Source organism: Condylostylus longicornis, unplaced genomic scaffold (genome assembly GCF_029603195.1).
Source record: "Condylostylus longicornis isolate FDR11 unplaced genomic scaffold, ASM2960319v2 ptg000001l, whole genome shotgun sequence".
Lineage (NCBI taxonomy): Eukaryota > Metazoa > Arthropoda > Insecta > Diptera > Dolichopodidae > Condylostylus > Condylostylus longicornis.
Genome location: NW_026577970.1, coordinates 1,807,558 through 1,829,496, shown reverse-complemented (window position 1 = coordinate 1,829,496; position 21,939 = coordinate 1,807,558). Strand labels below are relative to the sequence as shown.

Below are 21,939 nucleotides of genomic sequence, written 5' to 3'. Positions count from 1 at the left end.
CTATAATACGAATTCTTGTATTTCTATGTAAGTATGTATGTATTCATTTTGGTAAACTTAATTTTTTTCTTTTATTTAAATAGTTTTTTTCAACCGTTACGATTATTTTCAAAATACGATATAACTTTGTTTAAAATTTACTTTTACTTTTTAACCGTTTTTTATTTTAAAAAATTATAATTTTATGAAAATGACTTTACTTTTCGCCACAATTTTTACTTAGTAATTCTATTTAATTTAATATTATTATACTATAATGAATATAATGCAATGCATAACAGTTTTAAGGTAATAAATTTTAAAAATTTTTACAATAATCTTTTATTATTAATAAACTATCAATTATTCAGAATAAAAATTTAAATATCGGTTTTTAGAAAATAAAAATTACATACTTATGTGTAGTTATAAGTAGGAATGTATATACTAATATTTTTGTTAACAATTACAAAACAAAAAAGAATCAAAATTAATTTTAATTTTATATAATGTACGATTTTGTTCTTGCATTTCTAAAGGATTTTTTTATGTAAAACTATTCAACTTGTTTAATTTTTTTAATAATATATGTAATAATATGTATTATGCTTCATATGTATACTTAGATTTAAATATTATTATATGTATATATTATATTATGTATGATTAATATATTATGTAGTTAAATATTATTTAATCTTCCCATTTTGGAAATTGTGATTCATCGATGAACATACTAAATCCATCTTTGGTTTTAGTATCACCATCATTACTACCAGTCGTTGTACTCACTGATCCCGATTGTTTACGACTACTTTTATTTACAACTGGCGTACCTACTGAAGATGATGAAGATGTATTAAATGGATTTGTTGCATTTCTTTTAGGGGATTTTTTAATATTATTTGATATTTGTGGCTTTGTAGGTACAGCTTGCGGTTGTGATGGTTGACGGCGTGGTGGTGGCGGTTTCGGTGGTGGTTGCTGCGATTTGTCAATTGATGAATTATTATGACTAGTTTTTGTTAATGATTTATTATTTGTCGTGTTTATCCCTGTTGTATTTGTCATATTTGTATCATTCCAACTTCGATTAATATCGATGGTATCCCACGTATTATAGTGGTTTGATGTTGACCAACTATCTTCCGCCATTTGATTTTCATAACCATGATGTTGATCCCATACAGCTTTTGGTTCATGGTTACTTACCTAAAATATTAATAAAAGAATATTTATGTAAAATACGCAAAATTAATTATTACAAGATTGTAAAAAAAAATCAATTGACATTTACCGGTTCTGTTACATAACTTTGATCAACAGTTAATTCAATTTCTTCGCTTGGATTTTCTAACAAACTATGTGTTATACCATAATAAAAGTACATTATCAATCCTAATGTCATCCATATTGTAAAACGTACTAATGTTAAAATACTTAACTTGAATATTAGATAAATATTGACTGTTATAGCTATAGCTGGTATAAATGGAAGTCCTGGTGTTAAAAATGCCAGGGCATATCTATTAAATTTAATTCAAATGTTCCATAAGTAATTAAATGCTAACAAATATTATTAATGTACCTATTTTGTGGTTGACGAGATATTATCAGTAGTATCACAATAATTCCTATCACTAAAATTGTAAATATTAGTCCAGCAAGCTTACCCGTCCATCCGATTGCCGCAAATAAATCCAATGAAAACACTAACACATACATACAGCCAACTAACTTAGTAACGTACATCCCTATTAACATTACAAAAGAGTGTATTGAAATTTATATAACTATATTTATAGCAGTTTTTAAATTTACCACTTTCATTAGTTGCCGGACCAGGATTAACCCATGGAAATAGACCAGGACATAAATAGGCAAATTCTTGTAGTTTACGACCAATTAAACTCACACCGATAGTATCGAAAGCTGTTGCATTACCCGTTGGTCCAGTTGGTGCACCATGTACGCTACCGTAAAATTTATTTTCTGAACGATCAGAAACTAAAAATTGATCATCTCTACCCAAATAACCCTCCGGACTATCATCAATAAATGAATCATCCGAATCCGGGGAACCACGTGTATTAACTCGTTTATGTGTAAAATTTTTCTTTGCGGCAACTTCTGATGTAACGTTTGCTGGTTCTGGTGTACTTGGTGGTATTGGTGTTCTTAATTGAGCTGGTAATAAATCTACTAAAGATGTACTGTGAGGCTGATATCGTAATATGAGAACACATGTAGATACTAATGTATATGCCAATAGTGTACCAATTGACATCATTTCTACTAAAATTTCTAGTTTCACAGTTAATGCAACTAATGCTGCTGCTATACCGCTGCCGATTGTTGCAATACCTGGAACTTTAGTGCGTTCCCATAACTGAGCTAATTGTCTAATAAAAAAATAATAATATGAAATTTTTTTTGTTTAGCTTTCGCAACTCTATTAAATAGTTTTTGTGACGAAAATATTATTACAAACTTACTTGAATATCAAACCATCTTGCGCCATTGCATAGATAACTCTTGGCATCGGAAACATTGATCCAAACATTGCTACACTTAAACCTGCTGTTGCACCTATTGCAACAACGGCTCTACATTTTGATGCACCAACATATGACCACATTGAAAGTAAAGCTGAGCCCGTGTCAATATGATCATAAGGAACTTAAAAAAATAAAAATAGTTTGAAATCTTTGAACTTTAGTAAGATTTTTAATAAAATTGCAATAAAAATAATTCTGATATAGTATATTAAAATTTAGAATCCAGCCTAACTATAGCCACTGTACATTTTTGATTTTCATAAGGTTTAAAAAGCTCTTTCCAAGTGTTCTGTACATAATGTTTTAAGTGCCATATATATCTTGAATTATATAATAACTTAATTCTACTACAAGTATTTCGTCTGCTTCATATAATACTTTTACGAAAATTCTTAAACAAAGTAATTTAATTTCTGAAAATTTCCATGTTTTCACACTCCTTTGGTTATGGTTTTAATAGATTGTTTTAAGAAAATACCCAGCAAATTAAAACTTAAAATTTTAGCAAAAGAAAGAAGAATGAAATTTTTTCCCGATTGTAAAACAAAAATATATACACAAAACCTATCTCTAATATTTCTTTTTAAATTTTGGGGTGTTTATTGAATTTCGAGTTGAGAAATATTGAATAAAAGCACTGCAAATTTGAATGAGGCGACCGAAAGATTTCGAAAATATGTATTGAGATTTTTAAGCCAGCCCAAAATCTCTAAGAGTCTGTATCATGGTATAAAAATTACTTTAGTAATCTAGTAAAGCTGTTTTTATACCATGAATCTGTACATTGTATGAAATATCATAAGCTTTGAAGGTGTCTGATAATTTCGCGAACAACTAAATGATTTAATACTTTTATATAAAATATTAAAACATATTCAAAATTAATAAAAAATTAAAATTAAGATCCCCAAATTACCAGTGTACAGGAAAATTTGATATGACCAAATCACTTTGACATTTAATTTTGAAATTCACTTTAAAATTATTTAAAAAATTCGCTCTGCAAAAAATTATTTGAAAAAATAAAATTTTTTCCTACAAAAGCCAAAAGCCGAGTACTACATAATTACCGCAACAAAACACAAAGTCGAGAAATTTCACCTAATATCGTTATACCTTTTTATACTCGTACGAACGTATGTTCGAAGGGTATACTAAATTTGCCTTACCGTTTGTAACGCTAAGAAATAACGGTCTTAGACATAGACTCAAGTGTATGTTTTTGATCAGCGTCAAATTCTGAGTTGATTTAGCTTTGTCTGTCCGTCCGTCCGTCCGTCCGTCCGTCCGTCTGTCCGTCCGTCCGTCCGTCCCAACAATAACTCAAAAACTAATTGAGCTAAGTTCACCAAATTTTCACAAATTATTTATTGTAGTAAGTGCCAGAACCCTATTTAAATTGGACATGATCGGGGTACCGGTTCGGGTAGCTGCCATACAACTTCAAAATTTATTTGGCTATATCTCAGAAACTATAAAAGTTATGGTATTGAAATTTCACACAAATGAATATATTAGTAGGGCCAATGTGTATGATAAAAGTTGTTGAAATTACTTGGCTCCTTCTGGTACCTGCCATACAACTTCAAAAGTTATTTGGCTACATCTCAGAAACTATATAAGCTATGGTATTGAAATTTCACACAAACGAATATACTAGTAGGGCCAATGTGCTTGATAAAAGTCATTAAAATTGCTTGGCTCCTTCTGGTACCTGCCATACAACTTCAAAATTTATTTGGCTACATCTCAGAAACTATAAAAGGTGTGGTATTGAAATTTCCTACAAACGAATATATTAGTAGGGCCAATGTGTTTGATAAAATTTGTTAAAATTTCTTAGCTCTTTCTGGTAGCTGCCATACAACTTAAATAGTAGTTTGGCACACACAGTATTTTGAAAAACACACAGTACTGAAATTTTGCATAAATTAATATGGTAATACGGCAACTTAAAGTCATGGTCTCTCCCATGGTCAGTTATGGCATCTTTATTTGCACATAGGATAACAAATTCGTACGGGTATCACAGAGTTGACAAGGTCAACTCTATTTTTTTTCTCGTTTTAAAAAAAAATAATCGATTAAAGAATCGTATCACGTCCTAAATGATTAATTTACGAGTTTTGAATAATAATTATTAACTATCAATAAACTTGGCAACTTTGGATAAACTTATATCGTACTATGTGTATAAAAATAAAGGGAAAGAAACTATTTCAAAAGAAAAACTTTTACAGCGACTGTTTTAAATGAAGAACCAAACAACGCAACAGACCTTATTCGAAAACTTTAACAATATTTAAAAAAAAACGAGAAAAAAGAAAATAAAACGAATTTCTTTAATGTGGTTTTGCAAAGAAAACAAAAGAAAAATTTAATATTTAAGATCAAATCCCTCAAAATAAAAAGCAAAAAAAGAAAAATTTTTACGTGAATAACGATTTTATTCTTTTAGTTTATTTTCTTCTTTTTATCAATAATCCTTGTGAGGATGAACGATAACTGTGAAAAACTCAGATATTGAATAAACAGGATATTGTTGATTCAACAACTATGGTCATGGTAGACAATTCAACCGATGGTATTAATAATGGGAGCATTAATGGAAGTATAGATATTAATTTCGATTTTATTTCAGCGCAGGAAATCAAAAATGTCATACTAGAAAATTGTAAATGCATGCTTAAAAATCAGTTAATATCAAAATCAATGAAAAATCGCAACTGTTGTTCCTATTGCCAAACCTACGAGGAATAAATCTAACTGAAACATATAGACCGAAAAGCTTACTGGGCTATGTGTAAGGTTTTCGAAAAAAGCTTTTAAATGTAAATTATGGAATTTTTTGACTAATAAAATATTTGTCCTAAGGAACAACTTAATTTTAAAAGAAAATACAATATTCTTAATGTTTATAAAATGATGAAAATAATAAAAAAATTGTCTGAAACATAGGAAAGATGTTGCTAGAATTTCGCTTAATGCTAAAGCTACTTTGGTTTCGTTTGAAAATTTCCTAGAATCACTTAAAAAATCCGTTTCCATTGACGTTATAACCATATTTGACATTATAACCACATATTATCACAGGTGAAAAATTAAAATTAATCCTCTAAAAGCACGGGCTATTTATTTAACCAGGAGTTATAAATATACAATTATAGTAAAAACCAGACATAATCTACATATAATTAACTTATAATGTTTAGTAACGGTTTTAGAATCATTTTTTGTACTGCATGTTATGGGGCGGTTGTGGCAGCTATCATCTAAACCCCTTACCAGTAAAAAAGATTCATATTTTAAAAATAATTCATAATCTGGCCTCCTTTTTCTCAACCGACATTAATGATGTTATTGAAGAATTTAATGAAGCGAAAATTCAAAAAGTTGTCAAAACTACCATCAAGAAGAAAAGCCTTTTTGTCAGAAATTGTATCAAATTTTCTTCTGTTTGTGGCAAATCTATATAGTGCAGACATTGAAAACTCCTTTATTCACAAGCAGTCATACTACAACATCGCACTAGAAAAATTGAGTTAAAAAGAGTGAATTCATCAACCTTAATTTAGTGGCTGTATTAACAATATTTTACTGCGACAGAACCGAAGAGAAAATCTCCAATCTACATAATGACAATTTCCAAAATAACAAAAACAAAAAATTTTTGTACGCTTGTCTTTTTTTAAATGTTAAAAGTTGGACTTACACTCCCTTGCGTATTTCGATAACTGTCATTTGATTATATACATATCAGTTTAATATTATGTCAAAAGTGTATATACATCGTATGTTGTCATTTAGGTTGGAAAATAATTAAGTAAATCAGTACAATTCGACTTGTTTGTATAACAGAAATTGTCGGATTAATTCAATTTTAATTGTTTTTTTAAATGCATTTATAAAGTGGAGTCACCAAACGTTTTACCGACTGCATTGCGATGTCGAGTTTTCTGTAGAAACCCATCTTTCCATTGTAGGGAATCGCAAATAAATCATTTTTAGAGAGATGTCAGTCTGTTGGTCTGTCTGTCCGTCTGTCTGTCGGTCTGTGCGGAGCGGTATTTCACGAAATGATCAACTTTTGGCATATGTCAGACCACGGGATCTGGATTTTTTTGGGGTCCATTTTTATATTTTTGCCGATATTAAGAGAAATCATCAATTCCTTTAAAATTTAATACTTAAATTTGGAATGTTAAAACAATGAACTTATAAATATTTTGGAATGATCGGGCTTAAACACAAAACTGCGGGCAGAACTTACATTTAAATCTACGGAACGCATCAATGGAATTTCTTAAAATTTAATATCTAAGCAGTGATTGTTACTGAAACTAACTGGCAAGTTCGGATTGCACAAGACGAAACTCTATTAAGAGCGAAATATACATTTTTCTAGGTATGTTAACGCCCTAAAAATTGGAAAGAAGTGTTTAAAAGGTGATTTTTATTAACTTCTGTAATACTTTGACTTAACTAGACAATACACATTGCGGTCGGTTATGTGCTGACAATGTCGGATTTTTTTTTTATTTTTGCTTGTCTTTAAAAAAAGTTTAATACACATTAAAGTTATTTTCTTAAAAAAAAAATTCAATTTATATAAAGGGTCTTTGAAATCATCTAATAAAAGTTTTACGATTTTGTCAAAATCGAAAAAAAAACACAATTTGAATTTAATTTTTAATGCAATATATCCGTTTTTTCTTTAAACATATTGTATTATTTTACATTTGAAAACTTAAAAATCTGAAATTTTTCATTTTCCTTCATATTGAAAATCTTCAGCACAAACTTATCTGTCATTTTTTCAGCGCTGAATCATTGACTTGAACAATAAGCGCTTAATCTTCGCCAATGAAAATTTCTTCATACATTTACAGAACAAATGGATAAAGTAACGCAAAGAACAAGTCAGCAGAAAAATTTAAAAAAATTTTGAACGGCAAGGTTCTACTTTGTATCTACATTTTATTTTTTCTATATAACATTAAAAACTTCATTAGTCACAAACAAAACTGTTTGACATAAAGAGACTTTTAGGAAAAAAAATTTTGTAATTTTGCTTTATGATTTGTATCTTGTGATTTTAATACTACTTTGGAAATGATTTTTACTCTGTGAACTTCTTCATCTGATAGGCATATTCGGCATAATGTTAAATATTTTACTCACCAATTAGGGTTAGAATGAAACTGCTTGAGACATATGCAATTAAAACTATAATAAGTGATCCAACAATTGCTTTTGGTATACTTTTTTGTGGGCTATGCGCTTCTTCTCCAGTTGTTGCTATTATATCAAAACCAATGAAGGCATAAAAACATGTTGCTGCCCCAGTGAAAACCTAATAGAAAAAAAAAATATTTTAAATAATTAAAAATTTATTCGAAAACTAAAATTGTAAAATTAAAAGAGCAATTGTAAGAATAAACGATTTTAATTTTGATTTTACGAAAATAAAGAAAAACGAGAAAAAAAAAAGAGTTGACCTTGAGAGCCATAGCTGAAAAAAGAGAGCCATAACTGACTATGGGACAGACTATGACTTTAAGTTGCCGTATTACCATATTAATTTATGCAAAATTTCAGTGCTATGTGTTTTTCAAAATACTGTGTGTTTTGTAAGTTGTATGGCAGCTACCAGAAAGAGCCAAGAAATTTTAACAAATTTTATCAAACACATCGGCCCTAATATTATATTCGCTTGTGTGAAATTTCAATACCATAGCTTTTATAGTTTCTGAGATATAGCCAAATAACTTTTGAAGTTGTATGACAGGTACCAGAAGGAGCCAAGCAATTTCAACGACTTTTATCAAGCACATCGGCCCTAGTAATATATTCACTTGTGTTAAATTTCAAAAGCAAAGCTTTTATATTTTGTGAGATATAACCAAATAAATTTTGAAGTTGTATGGCAGCTACCCGAACCAGTACCACGATCATGTCCAATTTAAATAGGGTTCTGGCACTTACTATAATAAATCATTTGTGAAAATTTGGTGAGCTTAGCTTAATTAGTTTTTGAGTTACCGCTGGGACGGACGGACGGACATACATACCTAAATCAACTCAGAATTCGACGCTGATCAAAAACATACACTTGAGTCTATATCTAACACCGTTATTTCTTATCGTTACAAACGGTAAGGCAAATTTAGTATACCCTTCGAACATACGTTCGTACGGGTATAAAAATCTTAATATTATACAAAATTGTGAAAAAAAGGAAAAAAATATTTTCAAGTTTCCTTTAAGGATTAACAAATATGTAATATTCCATTCTATAATATAACCAAGCATTTAAATATATGACAAAAAAAAAGAATTTAATTCAGACATTTTGAAAAAATATGTTAGACATTTTTAATTCTAGAATCAAAAACACTATATGCATGTTTTTGTTCGTTCATTTCTATATGCAGAAGAATGAATTACGTTTCATAATAAATGAGGGCGTTTCAAAAGAGATTTGAATATTGAAATACGTAGGTTAGAAATTAAAGAAATCAATGTTGAATATCACCCTAAAGCAAATTTACATATCCATTAAAGAAAGATTTTTTTTATGTTAGGATTTTATACATATGTATGCATCTAAATAGGCTCATATCTTATATTTTTCTTTGCAACATTATGACTTCCGGTCATTGTTGGAATTTTGAAAAAATTAAAGTTGAAAGTAATGTCGATATCAAAATTATTTACAAAAATTCTTTTTGATTTGTTTAATTCATAATTCTCAATTTATTTAATTGTATGAAATAATTGTATGAGTTTAGAGGATTGATTTTACAATTATTTTTTAAATAAAATTTAAAAATAAAATTTCAATCATTTAACACTTAATTGTTATTGTTTGTATTCTACCTTGAGGGTAACAACTTAAATTTCATATTTTAAAAAAAGTATGATTTCGGCTTTGAACTGTATCTGAAAGCTTAATATGCAGCTTTAAACTCTATAAAATAAAAAACAAAAATCTTTTAGCTGCAACGGTTCTACTTAGAATAAACAGTTTATTTTTTCTATATAGACAAGAGACTTGTAGGAAAATTCGGTTTGGTAGTAAAATTTATGTTTGTTTCAAATCAAGCTATGTTTGATATTCTAAAAATCTATTATACTCGTACATAAGTACGGAGTTCTTTTTCATTTAACATGTACGTTATATGGAAAAATCTTTATGTAAACTTACGATGCATCTAGAAAATTGATGTAAAATAATGATGGAATTGCGATGAAATTATAAAACTATACAACTTATTTGATAAAGAGTAACTGAAAATTCTAATGATGTAGAATTGGTCTGTTTATATTATTAATTACTTTTTTATCAGAAATTTTCATTTAATTTGAATGAGCTGACCCAAATAGATATTTTTGTAAAAATTTGAGTATTTGCAAAAAAATCTCATAGAGAAAGGGTATCTTTGTATTAGTGTAGGTACATACATGCATGCGCCTGTATTATATGTAAATACTCGAAATTATTTAAGATTGAAATTGACATTATCTAAAAGATTTCATAAGTTGCGAAGAATAACAGTAACAATCATTACAGAAAATATTGTCCTGCGTATAAAAATAAAAGTTATTTACCGATATTACTTCTGTGGTAAGAAGCAAAACTTCAATTAGAATTATAACAGATTTTGCAATCGAGTTTTGTGTTTTATATGACAACTGTTGGACAACCTGACTGGTCATTGCGATCACTTAAGTACAAAGATCTGTTTATAATAATTTATATATGCAATTAATTTAGTTTTAAGTTATCTATAGTCTAATTTATTGTTTCATCGGGTCTAAAATATTAGCTGAATTAATTTTTTTGTAATGTATAATTGTTTGTGTAAAAGATTGATGTCCTTTTAGCTCATTCTTAAAAAATATTTCAAAATACATAGGAATATGTATGTATACATAGCCTACATATTTCATAAATATGCACATATACATATGTATTTTACAACTTTTACACTATAAAGTTGATGAAATTACATTAACTTTTTCAAGGAAAAAAAGAGGCAGAAAGATAGAATTATAGGAAAAGTACAGAATTATACTAGTGATTGGATATCTCAGATTTTCATAAATTTCAATGGCAACTCTCAAGTAATATAAATAGTTTTACTAAGAACTAAGAAAATATTGAAAGAAAACCAAAAAAAAAAAAACCAAAAAAATTTAATTATGTTGATGACCTGAAAAATGTAAAAATTTTACTAGCAAAAAAGCATTTTCAACTTTCGTGAAATTACATACTACATACATATGTACATAAGTAGGAATGTACACCAAAATCAAAGAAAATATTATAAAAAAATTTACGAGGAGTGCGTATTTATCTGCAAAATACTGCAAAGAGTACAAAGTTAAAAAAATAAATCCGATGTGATGGAATGACGTAATAAAAATTTTTAATGTATGAAAAAGTCAATTGAGTGTAAAATGGTTCATCAATCATTTTAACGATAAAGTCGCAAGTAAAAGTATATGCAGTATATGAAACTGAGAATGTAAGTCACACATTCACATGTATTTCTACCATATAATTAAAATACGTGCTACTCACTACAGGTTTAATCTATTTAATCTATACACAATCCACACCTTGTAAGTTTATTATATTCTTCAACTATACTTTTTTATTCAGATCAAAATAAATCCTAAATTCTTAATCCTAAATTCTAAAATCCTAATTCTTAAATCCTACAGTAATTTTATCGAAAATATCAAATATATCTGCAATTACATAGACAAATTGATTTTTATCTTTGTCAATGTCATTAGTTGCATTTATTTTATGGGAAAATACCATTTCTAAGGTAGAAACTCCTCACTAGAGTTTCCATGAAGTTTTGCCCATGAGAACCAATTAAACTTCTGACTAGACTTGCTATGAAGGGAGAAGTATGGAAAATAAATGGTTCATATGAAAAATAAATGGTTTTACTATGGTATAACAGAATTTAAATGGTAATTTTTAGCACTTTTCCAAAAAGATTTCGAAAAAAATGCTTATTAGTTTCACTCTGTCCGTTCGTCCGTCCGTCCGTGGATCCGTTTACAAAGCTTCTACACCCTTGAATAAAGAAAATTTAAAAAAAAATTTTTACTTTTCTCCTCCCCTCTAAAATGCATGGCCCCTTAAAAACCCTAAAATGTCGTAACTGTAGAAATAAACTATAACCATTTTTGAAATTTTGCAAATGCAGGAAAGTAGTGGTTGGTTTCTTCTATAACGATGTACCATAATTGAGCTTTTAAAAAAAAATGGTCGTTAAAATTTACCGTAATCTAGCACTCGCTTTTTTCCAAATTTTTGATATCGTTTTTCTTGTCAGACCGCTGGCTGTAGGAGTCTGAAATTTTACCTAAAAGATGTAAATAATAGAAAGATAATAATATACAATTTATTTTGTTAAAAGCTTTTTTCCATCTCGGCCCGCCTAGAGTTTTCGCTTCTCGAAATTTGTAGAATTTGAATACTATATATGCTACTGAAACTGCCAGCTTTTCGAAATTTCTATAAATGACATTCAAAAATGTAATTATTTGCCATGCCATTAAAAAATATAATTATTTTTCTAAACTCCCGCAAATAACCCTTGAACTCAAGCATTATAGTAACGCCTCTTTTATTTCTTCAAGCATTATATTAACTCAATTTTTGTTTGCCTCACCCCGAATGTATGCAATCCTTGAAATAGTTTCATGTATAAATGGAAATAATTTTAATAATTTAGTCATAGCTAGCTGTTTTTAAAAGCACCAATTTATTAAAATAAAAATCACTCGTTTTACCATAAAAATACTGTTTTACTACTCCTTCGAAAATGGATTTGTGAAGAGCTGAAAGGGTGAAACTTTAAAGGTGGATATCCAATCAACGTTTGGATGTCCGGACAAAATTATTAAATAATCAGAAACTTTATTATAACTATAAGATACGCAGAGCTGAAACAGTTCGGGAATTCGTTTATTCATTTTTCTGTTTTAAAAAAAATTAAATTTTGACTAACTTTTTACCGACCGCATTGCATACAATATGGGAGGTGATGTGATGGCAACAAATTTTGCATATCGAGTTTTCGATGGGAACGCACTTCTCTATAGTAGGGAAGTGTAAATAAACTATTTTTAGGAAGATGTCAGTCTGCGTTTGCGTGTGCACGTATGTATCTCAAGTTCGGCTTAATCCATTTTGATGAAATTTTATATGTAAGTTGTCAAGTCACGGATTGATGAACTTTTGGGATATATTCGGCATCGGGAACTGGACCTTTTAACGGACCTGTTTTACATTTTTGATCATTCTGGAGAAAATATTTAACAGATTTACTTGAAATTTCATACATAAAAAGTTCATTCAACCATACGTGAAACTTGCTAACTTTTGGAAGAAATCAGGTGTCAACAACTTGGCGTTTACTACGGCCCAGATATACATTTTTGCGTATATAACCGATTTCATTGAAATTTAATTTTAAAATGGAGATGTTAAAACAATGAATCTATAAAATTTTAGGAAGGATCAGGGATTGGAAACCAAACCAGGGACCGATTTTACATTTTCTACTATATCTACGGAAGGGATTCATAGAATATCTTGAAATTTAATATTTGAGTTTTGGTTGTTACCAGAAATTATTGGCGAAGTTTTCGTATAGATGGCACAAAATGAAACTCTTCTAAGAGAATTTCTCTTCTCTCTAAAAACATTTTTTGCTTCAAAAAATTTGTTTTAAAATTAATATTTTATAATAAAACTAAAAGAATTTCTTTTTTTTTAACATTTACCCCACTCCATCCATATGGTAAAAAGCCATCATGTTCTGTCCATGTAGATGTATCAACGTAAAATAAACCAGCTGTCATTATAAATACCCATGTTGCCAAATTAATTGCATTTAATGCGTTGTTAAATATAACTGATTTACTAGCACCACCAGCTAAAACAAGTGTCATTAATAACGTTATACCACATGCTATAAAATCGGGCGGCCTTCCTGCAATCATTTGAAAAAAGTATTATGTAAGCAACAAACCAATAATTTTACTTTACATTTATTATACATTCATACATACATATGTATTTTATCTAAAAGAAATATTTTTTATTGTTTTGTAAGTTCGTTAGGCATTTTTATGAAAAATAAAACAAAAAGATGACAAGATTGATTTTTATAGGTTAATATAAATTTTTAAGGTTAATTTTCATTTTTTAAATCAAAATGTGTGGGATTATGTTTAAAAAAAAAAGAACTGTGGAAAAAAGGACTGGTAATAAAGGGAAATATTATAAACTGATATCTATTTAAGGATTTATGAATAAGATTCTTATAATAAGAATTTTATCATATACTTACATTGTATATTGGTTTTATATTGCATAACAAAGTGGTTACATAAAAATCAAATTATGTATTTCTTTAATCAATAATGAAATTAAAAAGAAGAAATTTTTTTCAGATTTCCCTTTTGACATTATATAAAGTTTTTGAGGAACTGTAATTTGTGAACATTTTAAGTATTTATAATATTAAATATTAATCTAAATGTATAGAAATTAATAATATGTTCAATAAAAATATTGAAATTATATAATAAATTTTATCTTTTAAAGTTATATAAGCGGAATTAGCTTATTCAACAGTAGCTGTAATCCCTATTGTTTTTTTACCGATCGTATTGTGTATACAATAGGTAGGTTATGTGATAGTAACAATTTTTGCATATCGAGTTTTCGGTGGGAGCGTACTTCTCCATGGTAGGGAAGTGTAAATAAATTATTTTTAGCAACCTGTCGGTCTGTCGGTCTGTGTGTTGTATCTCAAATTCGGCTGAATCGATTTTGGTGAAATTTTATATGTAAGTTTATTTTGATAATGTCAAGAATTGATCAAATTGCGGGCCAATTTTAGATTTTTGCCCATATATAAAGAGAACCAATCAACAAATTTCCTTGAAATTTAATATATTAATTAGGAGTGTTAAAATTGTGAACATATAAATTTTTTGAAACGATCAGGTTATGAACATATACATTTTTTGAAACGATCAGGGCTTGGGAACCGAACTAAGGGCCGAATTTATATTTTTTATCATATTTGTGGAACTAATTGATGGAATTTCTTTAAATTCGACATTTGAGTTCTGGTTATGACTGGAACTAACTGATGACATTTTCTAATTAATTAAAAAAGTGAAAGTTGTGAGAAAGCAAAAATTAAACATATTCTATAAATTTTTGTGTGCTCAAAATACCCAATTTTAGCGCATTTTTCACGTATAACAAAATACGCTGAACTGCAGATTTTGCAGATTTTACTGTATACAAAATTCTAAGCTCTAGACTCTGTAATCAGCACAATTGAAGTCAGGTTATATAGGTTTTACAATAAAAGATTTATAATATAACTTGAAAAAAAAACTTTTTATGCAATTATACTATTTTGGTCTTATGCTGATGATTCGCATTAGAGTCAAAAAGCGTACATACATATAATAAATAAAAATAATATAATAAATAGGAAAGTCTATATCTACAGGTTTTTTATTTAAACAAAAAAATTATTTATTTATTTATGTATAAAGAAAAAAAATAACCAAAATTCAATAATTAATTATTTAATTATGTTATCATTATCCTCGTCGCCATTATTGTCATTATTAAATTGAGGGTAGCAACTAATACAGGAAATTAATTTAGTTGTTGCCTGCCTCCTTTTTGTTTTTTTTTCATTTTGAGACTTTTCTTTTCCTTTTTATATTGTAATTTCTATATTGATTCTATGTTATTTTATTGATTTTTTATTTTGTTTGGGATTAATTAAATTCTTTGTACAAATATACATATGTATTATATGTAAATAATTTTAGTAGAAAATGTAAATCTTACCAAATATTGTTCCAACAGAGTCTTTTATACTTCTACCAATAATACCGCCCGATAATGAATCAAAGCTCGCACTAAGTGCACAAGCACAGGCACTTGTTCCTTAAAAATGAGAGATAATAAAAGAATAGCAATAATATTTTTTTTGTGGAAAAATAATTCAATAATAAATTTTAGATAAAGTTTTGTATGTATGTTATTTTGTTGTGTGTGTATAAGAAAATTAATTATTAGGAAAACAGAAAATTAAAAAGGACCTTTACTCTTTGTATTAATTGGAAAAATAGAAAAATATAAAAATTTTATTATTTTTTTCCACTAATTAAATAATTAAATTTTTGAAATTTATTATAGTACTATTGTAAACTTTTACTCTTGTATAAAATCATCATAAGTAATTTTAGATTTATATTGGTCTTTAGTCTTGGTCAAGATGTTATAAATTCACTATTTAAATAATTTGCTTTATTTATAGGTTTACAGAAACATTAAATTATATTATTTAATTATATATTGGTTATATTTTACTACAAAAATTATATTATACACAATTTTCAATTTCTTACAGAAATTTTTAATCTAAGGAGATTAAATTATATATTATATCATTTTCATATTATATAATTACAATTAGAATAAATGGATATGTATGTACACAATATAGAATTCTTCTTCATCAGTAGATTGATCAAAATTAATTAGTTGTTTGCAAATCAAATTGAGAAATCTTCTGAACTTCAGTAAATCTCTTAACAAGTTTTTAAGGTCTTATGATATGAGAGATCGAAAGAAATTCGTTGAAGAATCCTTTTTTTACTTTTTACACATTAACGTATAATATTACAATAAACGACGAAAATGCCATACAACTTCAAAAGTTATTTGGCTATATTTCAGAAACTGTAAAAGCTGTGATATTGAAATTAAATTTTGTAATAAGTTGAAAATATCACAATAAATTGCACTGGTACTAGTATCTTGTATATGTACCTATATATAAGAAATAAATTTTTATATTATGACTATTTTGAATAATTCCATAAAAAATATCAATAAAAAGAATATTTTTTTTGAGTCACATATAAGAAATATAGTGTCTTGTTTATATGCATGTATATACCAAGATCCATAGATTTTACAATAAAGAGAAAATAATAAAAGTATAGTTCAATAAAAATTCTCTTCAGATATCCTTAAAATAAACCATGTAAACAAATGTACGGGTTACTTCTCATATTTTGAAATTTTATATATTTATGTACATATAAAATTACATTTGTTTACAAAATGTTCATTGTTATTCAAACTGCAAATGATTTATGATGATTTCACTTTTTGGTATTACATCCACACATATTTGTGAAAAAGTATAATATACGGAATTCTTGCATAAGTAAATTAATGTATAGTAAGAAAGTACTACATTTTGTATGCGTACTGAACAACTGCATTATCGAAGTGTACAAATTGAAAGTTTGAAAATAGCATGATTGAGCACTTTCGTGTGGACGTGAGTGTGCAACATGAAAATTAGTAAATTGTGATACAGTTACACGATATAAGTGCATGATAAAATAATGTGAGTTTTGTATGGTTAAGAAGATTCAGATATATGATTCGGACATATGATTGTCATCTTAATATTATATGGTTTATAAAAGATGAGTCTGAAATTAGTTATATCTTTAAATTTAAATGTGTTTGATTAGGTCTTGTTACATGCTCCATTCTTAGATCACTTAGCATTAAATACCTTAAGGCTTATGTCATCTAAGTTTTCCTAAATTTTTGTTAGGAACTTTCTTAACTAGTGAATTAATAACTATTCTAAGGAGCATACGATATCATTATGATTGTAGGGTCAGAATAATAATATAATTTTAAATATGTTCAAAAATTTATTTTGATAGTTGTATTGTTAAAATCAATATAACATTAATAATTACGCTTATAGAATATTACAAAATCAATAAAAATCCCTTGATTATAGTAGTTCCATTTATAATCTGATGTTATCCTTTATTCAAAATTCTCCAAATTCATTATATATTTTATAAATATTTACCTTAATTGTACACTATTGTTTTTTTTGTTGCAATAATAATGCGCAAATATGTTTGAACGTTTGTATAATATAAGAATAAGTATAATATTTATAAATTGTAAAAAAAATAATATAAATTTAAATTTAGATCACATACACAATATCCAAAAATTTTGAATTCCAAACACAAAACTACATTATTTATGTATAGTTTTCGTTATTACATTATCGTTAGCTATATAAATATTTGCCAAGCAGTTTGCATAGTACAATAACAGGAGAATTGTGATCGTATTGAGTTTCACATGACTTTACTTATTTTCATGCCAATGGTTTTCAATATATTTTTGCATTAATTTGCGAATATGGAAAATTATAGCCTACCTTTAGTGCATTTTCGGTTTTATAAATCTAACTTTTCCTTAACACTGATATTATTTTTTGACGATAATTTAGCACAATGATTAAAGGCTCTTCTTGAAAATATTTTGTTAACGTTAAAAATTGTTTAGAGCATTAAGCTACAGAAAAAAAAGTTTTAATAACGGCCAATTATGTATTTTATTATAAAAAAAATATTAAACACATTAAAGTATTACTAAAATAGTTAAAATAGTTGACACATTCACATAACGAATTCTCGTTTAACTTTGTCAGTAGGGCAAATAAAGTATAAATAAAGTGCAATAAAGTATGAATAGTAGACAAAATGTTATAATTTTTTATTTTAAAGTTGTTAATTTTAAATAAAGTTCATTGAATTTTTTTAAAAATCTTGTAACGTCTTCATAATCTAAGATTTAGCAAACTACGGTAACTCTTATCATTTGAATTTGGGGCAAAGTAAATTTATGTTAAAAAATCAATATACATACATACATACATAAATACTACCTTCATATTGTTGACTTTTTAGGAGCTCTTAATTCTATTCAATATTTTAATTACAAAAATCTTAAAAATATACGATACTTAGTTCCTCAACAGGTTTGTTTATAGGAATTACAACATCAAAAGTATTAATTAAATAACGTGTACATTGTGTATTTGCAGCGCATATACGTACGTATTTTTAAAAATGTTAAAGCTGTGTAGTATATGTTACTCACAAGCGTAATAAGCATAAACAATACTTTGTTTTTATTTGTATTTAAAATCCAGAAAATGTAACTGTTTTGTATATATCTGTACGTGCGTATATCAAATAAAAACAAAGAACATTGCTTGTTAAATATTATTTACCTATTAAATATTCTAATATCATGTTCCATCCTATAACAAAAGCAACAAATTCACCGACTGTTACATACGAATACATATAAGCTGATCCTGATGTATGGGGTACTCGAACACCAAATTCAGCATAACACGCGCCTATATAAACACAAAAAAAAGATTAGGTATTTATTTTATTATAGTTAAGAAAAAAAGTTTTCATCTCAATAAAATCACAAAAAAAAGTAAATAAAACTAAATTTAATATAAAACCGTATGCAAAATGGAATTTTACAAAATCTCTTATCCTTATTTTTTCTACAGATATATATGTATATATCTGTAAAAAATATAAGTATATATTGTTACAAAGAAAGAGATACAATTTGAATATAATAGAAATTTTTTACCTGAAAATATACTCGCTATTGCAGCAATAAAAAAACTAAGAACTACACCTGGTCCAGCAATATTTCTTGCGACCATACCAGCTACTAAATACATTCCAGTACCACAACATGAACCAATACCCAATGATGTTAAATCTAATGTGGTAAGACATTTCTAGAATAACAAAAGAAGTATAAGATAAAAAAAATGCATATAAAATAAAGTTATAATATGTAAAAGAGAAATTTAAATTGGAAAAAATTTAATAAAATACTCGTATTATAAAATGGAAAAATTTTTTTATTTGAAAATATTCCGTAATCTGTATTTCAAACTGTGTGTGGTGGTAGCAAATAATTTTATGATATTTTCATATTTATTTTATTATAAATGACAAATATATTATAAATGAAATTACCACTTGCCTATAAATATAAATGTTATTTATTATCTACTAAAAAAAATTTAAATAATCACTGATTTGCACTTATTCCAAACTCCAACATAAAAAGTCATTGGCATGTACACTATACAAATTGAAAATTAAGTAATTTTCTGTTAAAACTTACAGGGAAACTGAATTACTAGCACAAGTGTAGTTGTTTAATTAATAAGTAAAGTGCCTATTACTCTAATAATATTAACTTAATGAAAATTTCTTGATACAACTGCAAAACAGATGGATGACGTTATCCAAGGAACGAGTTAAAGGCAAAAAAATTTAAAAATTTCTCTGAGCTGAGCTGAGCAGAGTGTGCCTGTCACACTAATAATAAAAACATAACTCGCCATCCATCTGTTCTTACGGGGAAACTTGCTAAACTTAATAATCGCTTTTTAGTTTATTTTGAATAGATTTTTAATTTATATTAAAGTCTAAATGCAGGCTTTTATAATGCAAACCAATAGATTTTTTTCTGCTATAGAAGAACTCAAAAGAAGTTAATCATAATTAGCCCTATTATTTTCAGTTAAAAAGACTACTTACGGTTAATTTTGGCTTTTTACTCCTTGGATTTTCACCTTGTAATGTTCTTAAATCTTTCGTTCTAATTAATTTCGAAAATAGTGCTACTCCAGTACCACCGCCAGGCGTTGGAAATGAGAATTTCATTTTAATAACCTGAAAATATGAAAATAAGAAAACTAAATTGTTAACGTGAATAAACTAAGACTATCAAAAAAAATAAAAAATTAACTACATATAATTAAACTATAATCCACAAAATATATCAAAATAATCCACAAAATTATATAGTTTCCAGAAAGTGTTGTAAAAGATACTGAAAATTCAATGGAATGGTTGCAATGGTATGGACGTTATGCCATACTCCAAAGGCAATTTTAAATATTTGGAAAAATAATAAAATCATATTCATGAAACTTGGCAGTCATGTGTCCAACTGTAGATCACGTATATTACTGAAGTTTTATTAGAATGACTTGACAGATTCGGGTAGCTACCATACAATTCTAAAAGGAAACTTTAATTATTTAGGATAATTATAAAGTTGGATTCATGAAACTTGGCGGTCGTGTGTCCAATTCCAGGTCACATATATCCCTGAAGTTTTGATGGAATGGCTTGACAAGTTTGGATAGCTTCCAAGGAACTCCAAAAGCTAATTTAAATTATTCAAAAAAATAATAAAATTAGATTCATGAAATTGGCAGTTGTGTGTCCAATTATAGGTCAAACATATCCGTGCAGTTTCTACAGAGTGTTTTAACAGGTTCGAATAATTGATTCATATTCATTAGCTTAATTTCACTTTGGTTATAAATAATTTTAGGTGATGCCAATACAATTAATTACCCCTCTCTATCAAGTGATTTGAAGAAGCAGGAAATTTGCTTTAAATTTTATCAAAAAAAATTATGTTCCGTTTTGATACTTCCTTACTTCACAAAAATTAATTACTTTTTTACTTCTGTGTAACTAAAAGGGTAAGAGATTACCTGCACTGGTTACTTTCCTACTCCACAGTGGTTGTTTACTTCCCTACTTCATTGCAATCAGATGAGTAATGTGTTGCACCCCCTAAGATATTACCTTAGTACTTAAACTTTAATTATTTATACCAATTGATCACGTTTTACTTTCCAAAGCAAAGTAGGACAACACCGGCGAAATGTAATCCTGGAATTACATTGTGGGTAACCAGAAAGTTAATCAGTGACTACTTACCAAGAACTAAATAGGTACTATCTACCTATTTAATGATAAAATTTCCTACTGGGAACCTTTTAATTCATTATTTTGTTAACGCCTCTTCAACTGGTTTTTCTTTTGTCTCATCCCGAATGTATGCAATCATTTGAAATAATTATTTATATATATTTCTATAGTTACTTCTGAGATGTGAAAAGTGCGGGTGCTTCTAGAAGGACTAGAGACTTGGAACAAAAGGCATTAGATTGAGTTTAGCAATTAGGGTCCAAGATAAAACAAAAATACCATCGGACCCTCTCCCCCATTCACGCCCTTCCAAGATGCTTTGTGACAACTTTTTAGAAAATGGTACAATATCTTATGGGGGTAGTTTTTATTTACTTTTGGTAGTATTTAAGTATTGTACATAAATTAATTTTTGATGGAGTTATAACAAAAATTGAACAGTTCCTTAAGAAAATTGCCAAAGTTAATAAAATCTGCATTTTTATATAATAAGTATGTATGTACGCATTTACTTGTGTATTCTTCTCGCGATTTGCTGCAAAATGTATTAGTAGGCAAAACATAAGTGTACATTAAATTTCTTGACAACATACCCGTAAAATATTTGTAAAATATACTAATTTTTATACCCGTACGATGATTTGAGTTGAGTCATAGCTTT

General features: G+C 27.6%; 1 protein-coding gene across 1 annotated transcript; it reads right to left on the bottom strand.

Annotated features, from left to right (window-relative positions):
- Positions 1 to 514: 514 nt before the first annotated feature.
- On the bottom strand, positions 515 to 20,253 carry LOC129612462 (probable cationic amino acid transporter). The gene is made up of 11 exons (XM_055526107.1): positions 20,088 to 20,253; positions 19,120 to 19,273; positions 18,737 to 18,868; positions 15,454 to 15,552; positions 13,353 to 13,561; positions 7,719 to 7,890; positions 2,475 to 2,658; positions 1,801 to 2,381; positions 1,568 to 1,733; positions 1,277 to 1,505; positions 515 to 1,191 (listed from the first exon to the last, which is right to left on the bottom strand). Exons 1-11 carry the CDS (start codon positions 20,211 to 20,213, stop codon positions 673 to 675), a joined length of 2,571 nt encoding a protein of 856 aa, XP_055382082.1. The 5' UTR covers positions 20,214 to 20,253; the 3' UTR covers positions 515 to 672.
- Positions 20,254 to 21,939: the final 1,686 nt, after the last annotated feature.

Bases quoted from the DNA above. Each gene is read 5' to 3' on its own strand.
- LOC129612462 (XM_055526107.1), bottom strand. From the start codon at position 20,213: ATGAAATTCTCATTTCCAACGCCTGGCGGTGGTACTGGAGTAGCACTA. The intron at 18,869-19,119 runs GTAAAAAATTTC...GTGTTTATATAG, and splicing joins AATAGCGAGTATATTTTCAG to GCGCGTGTTATGCTGAATTT. The intron at 2,382-2,474 runs GTAAGTTTGTAA...TTTTTTTATTAG, and splicing joins CAAGATGGTTTGATATTCAA to ACAATTAGCTCAGTTATGGG.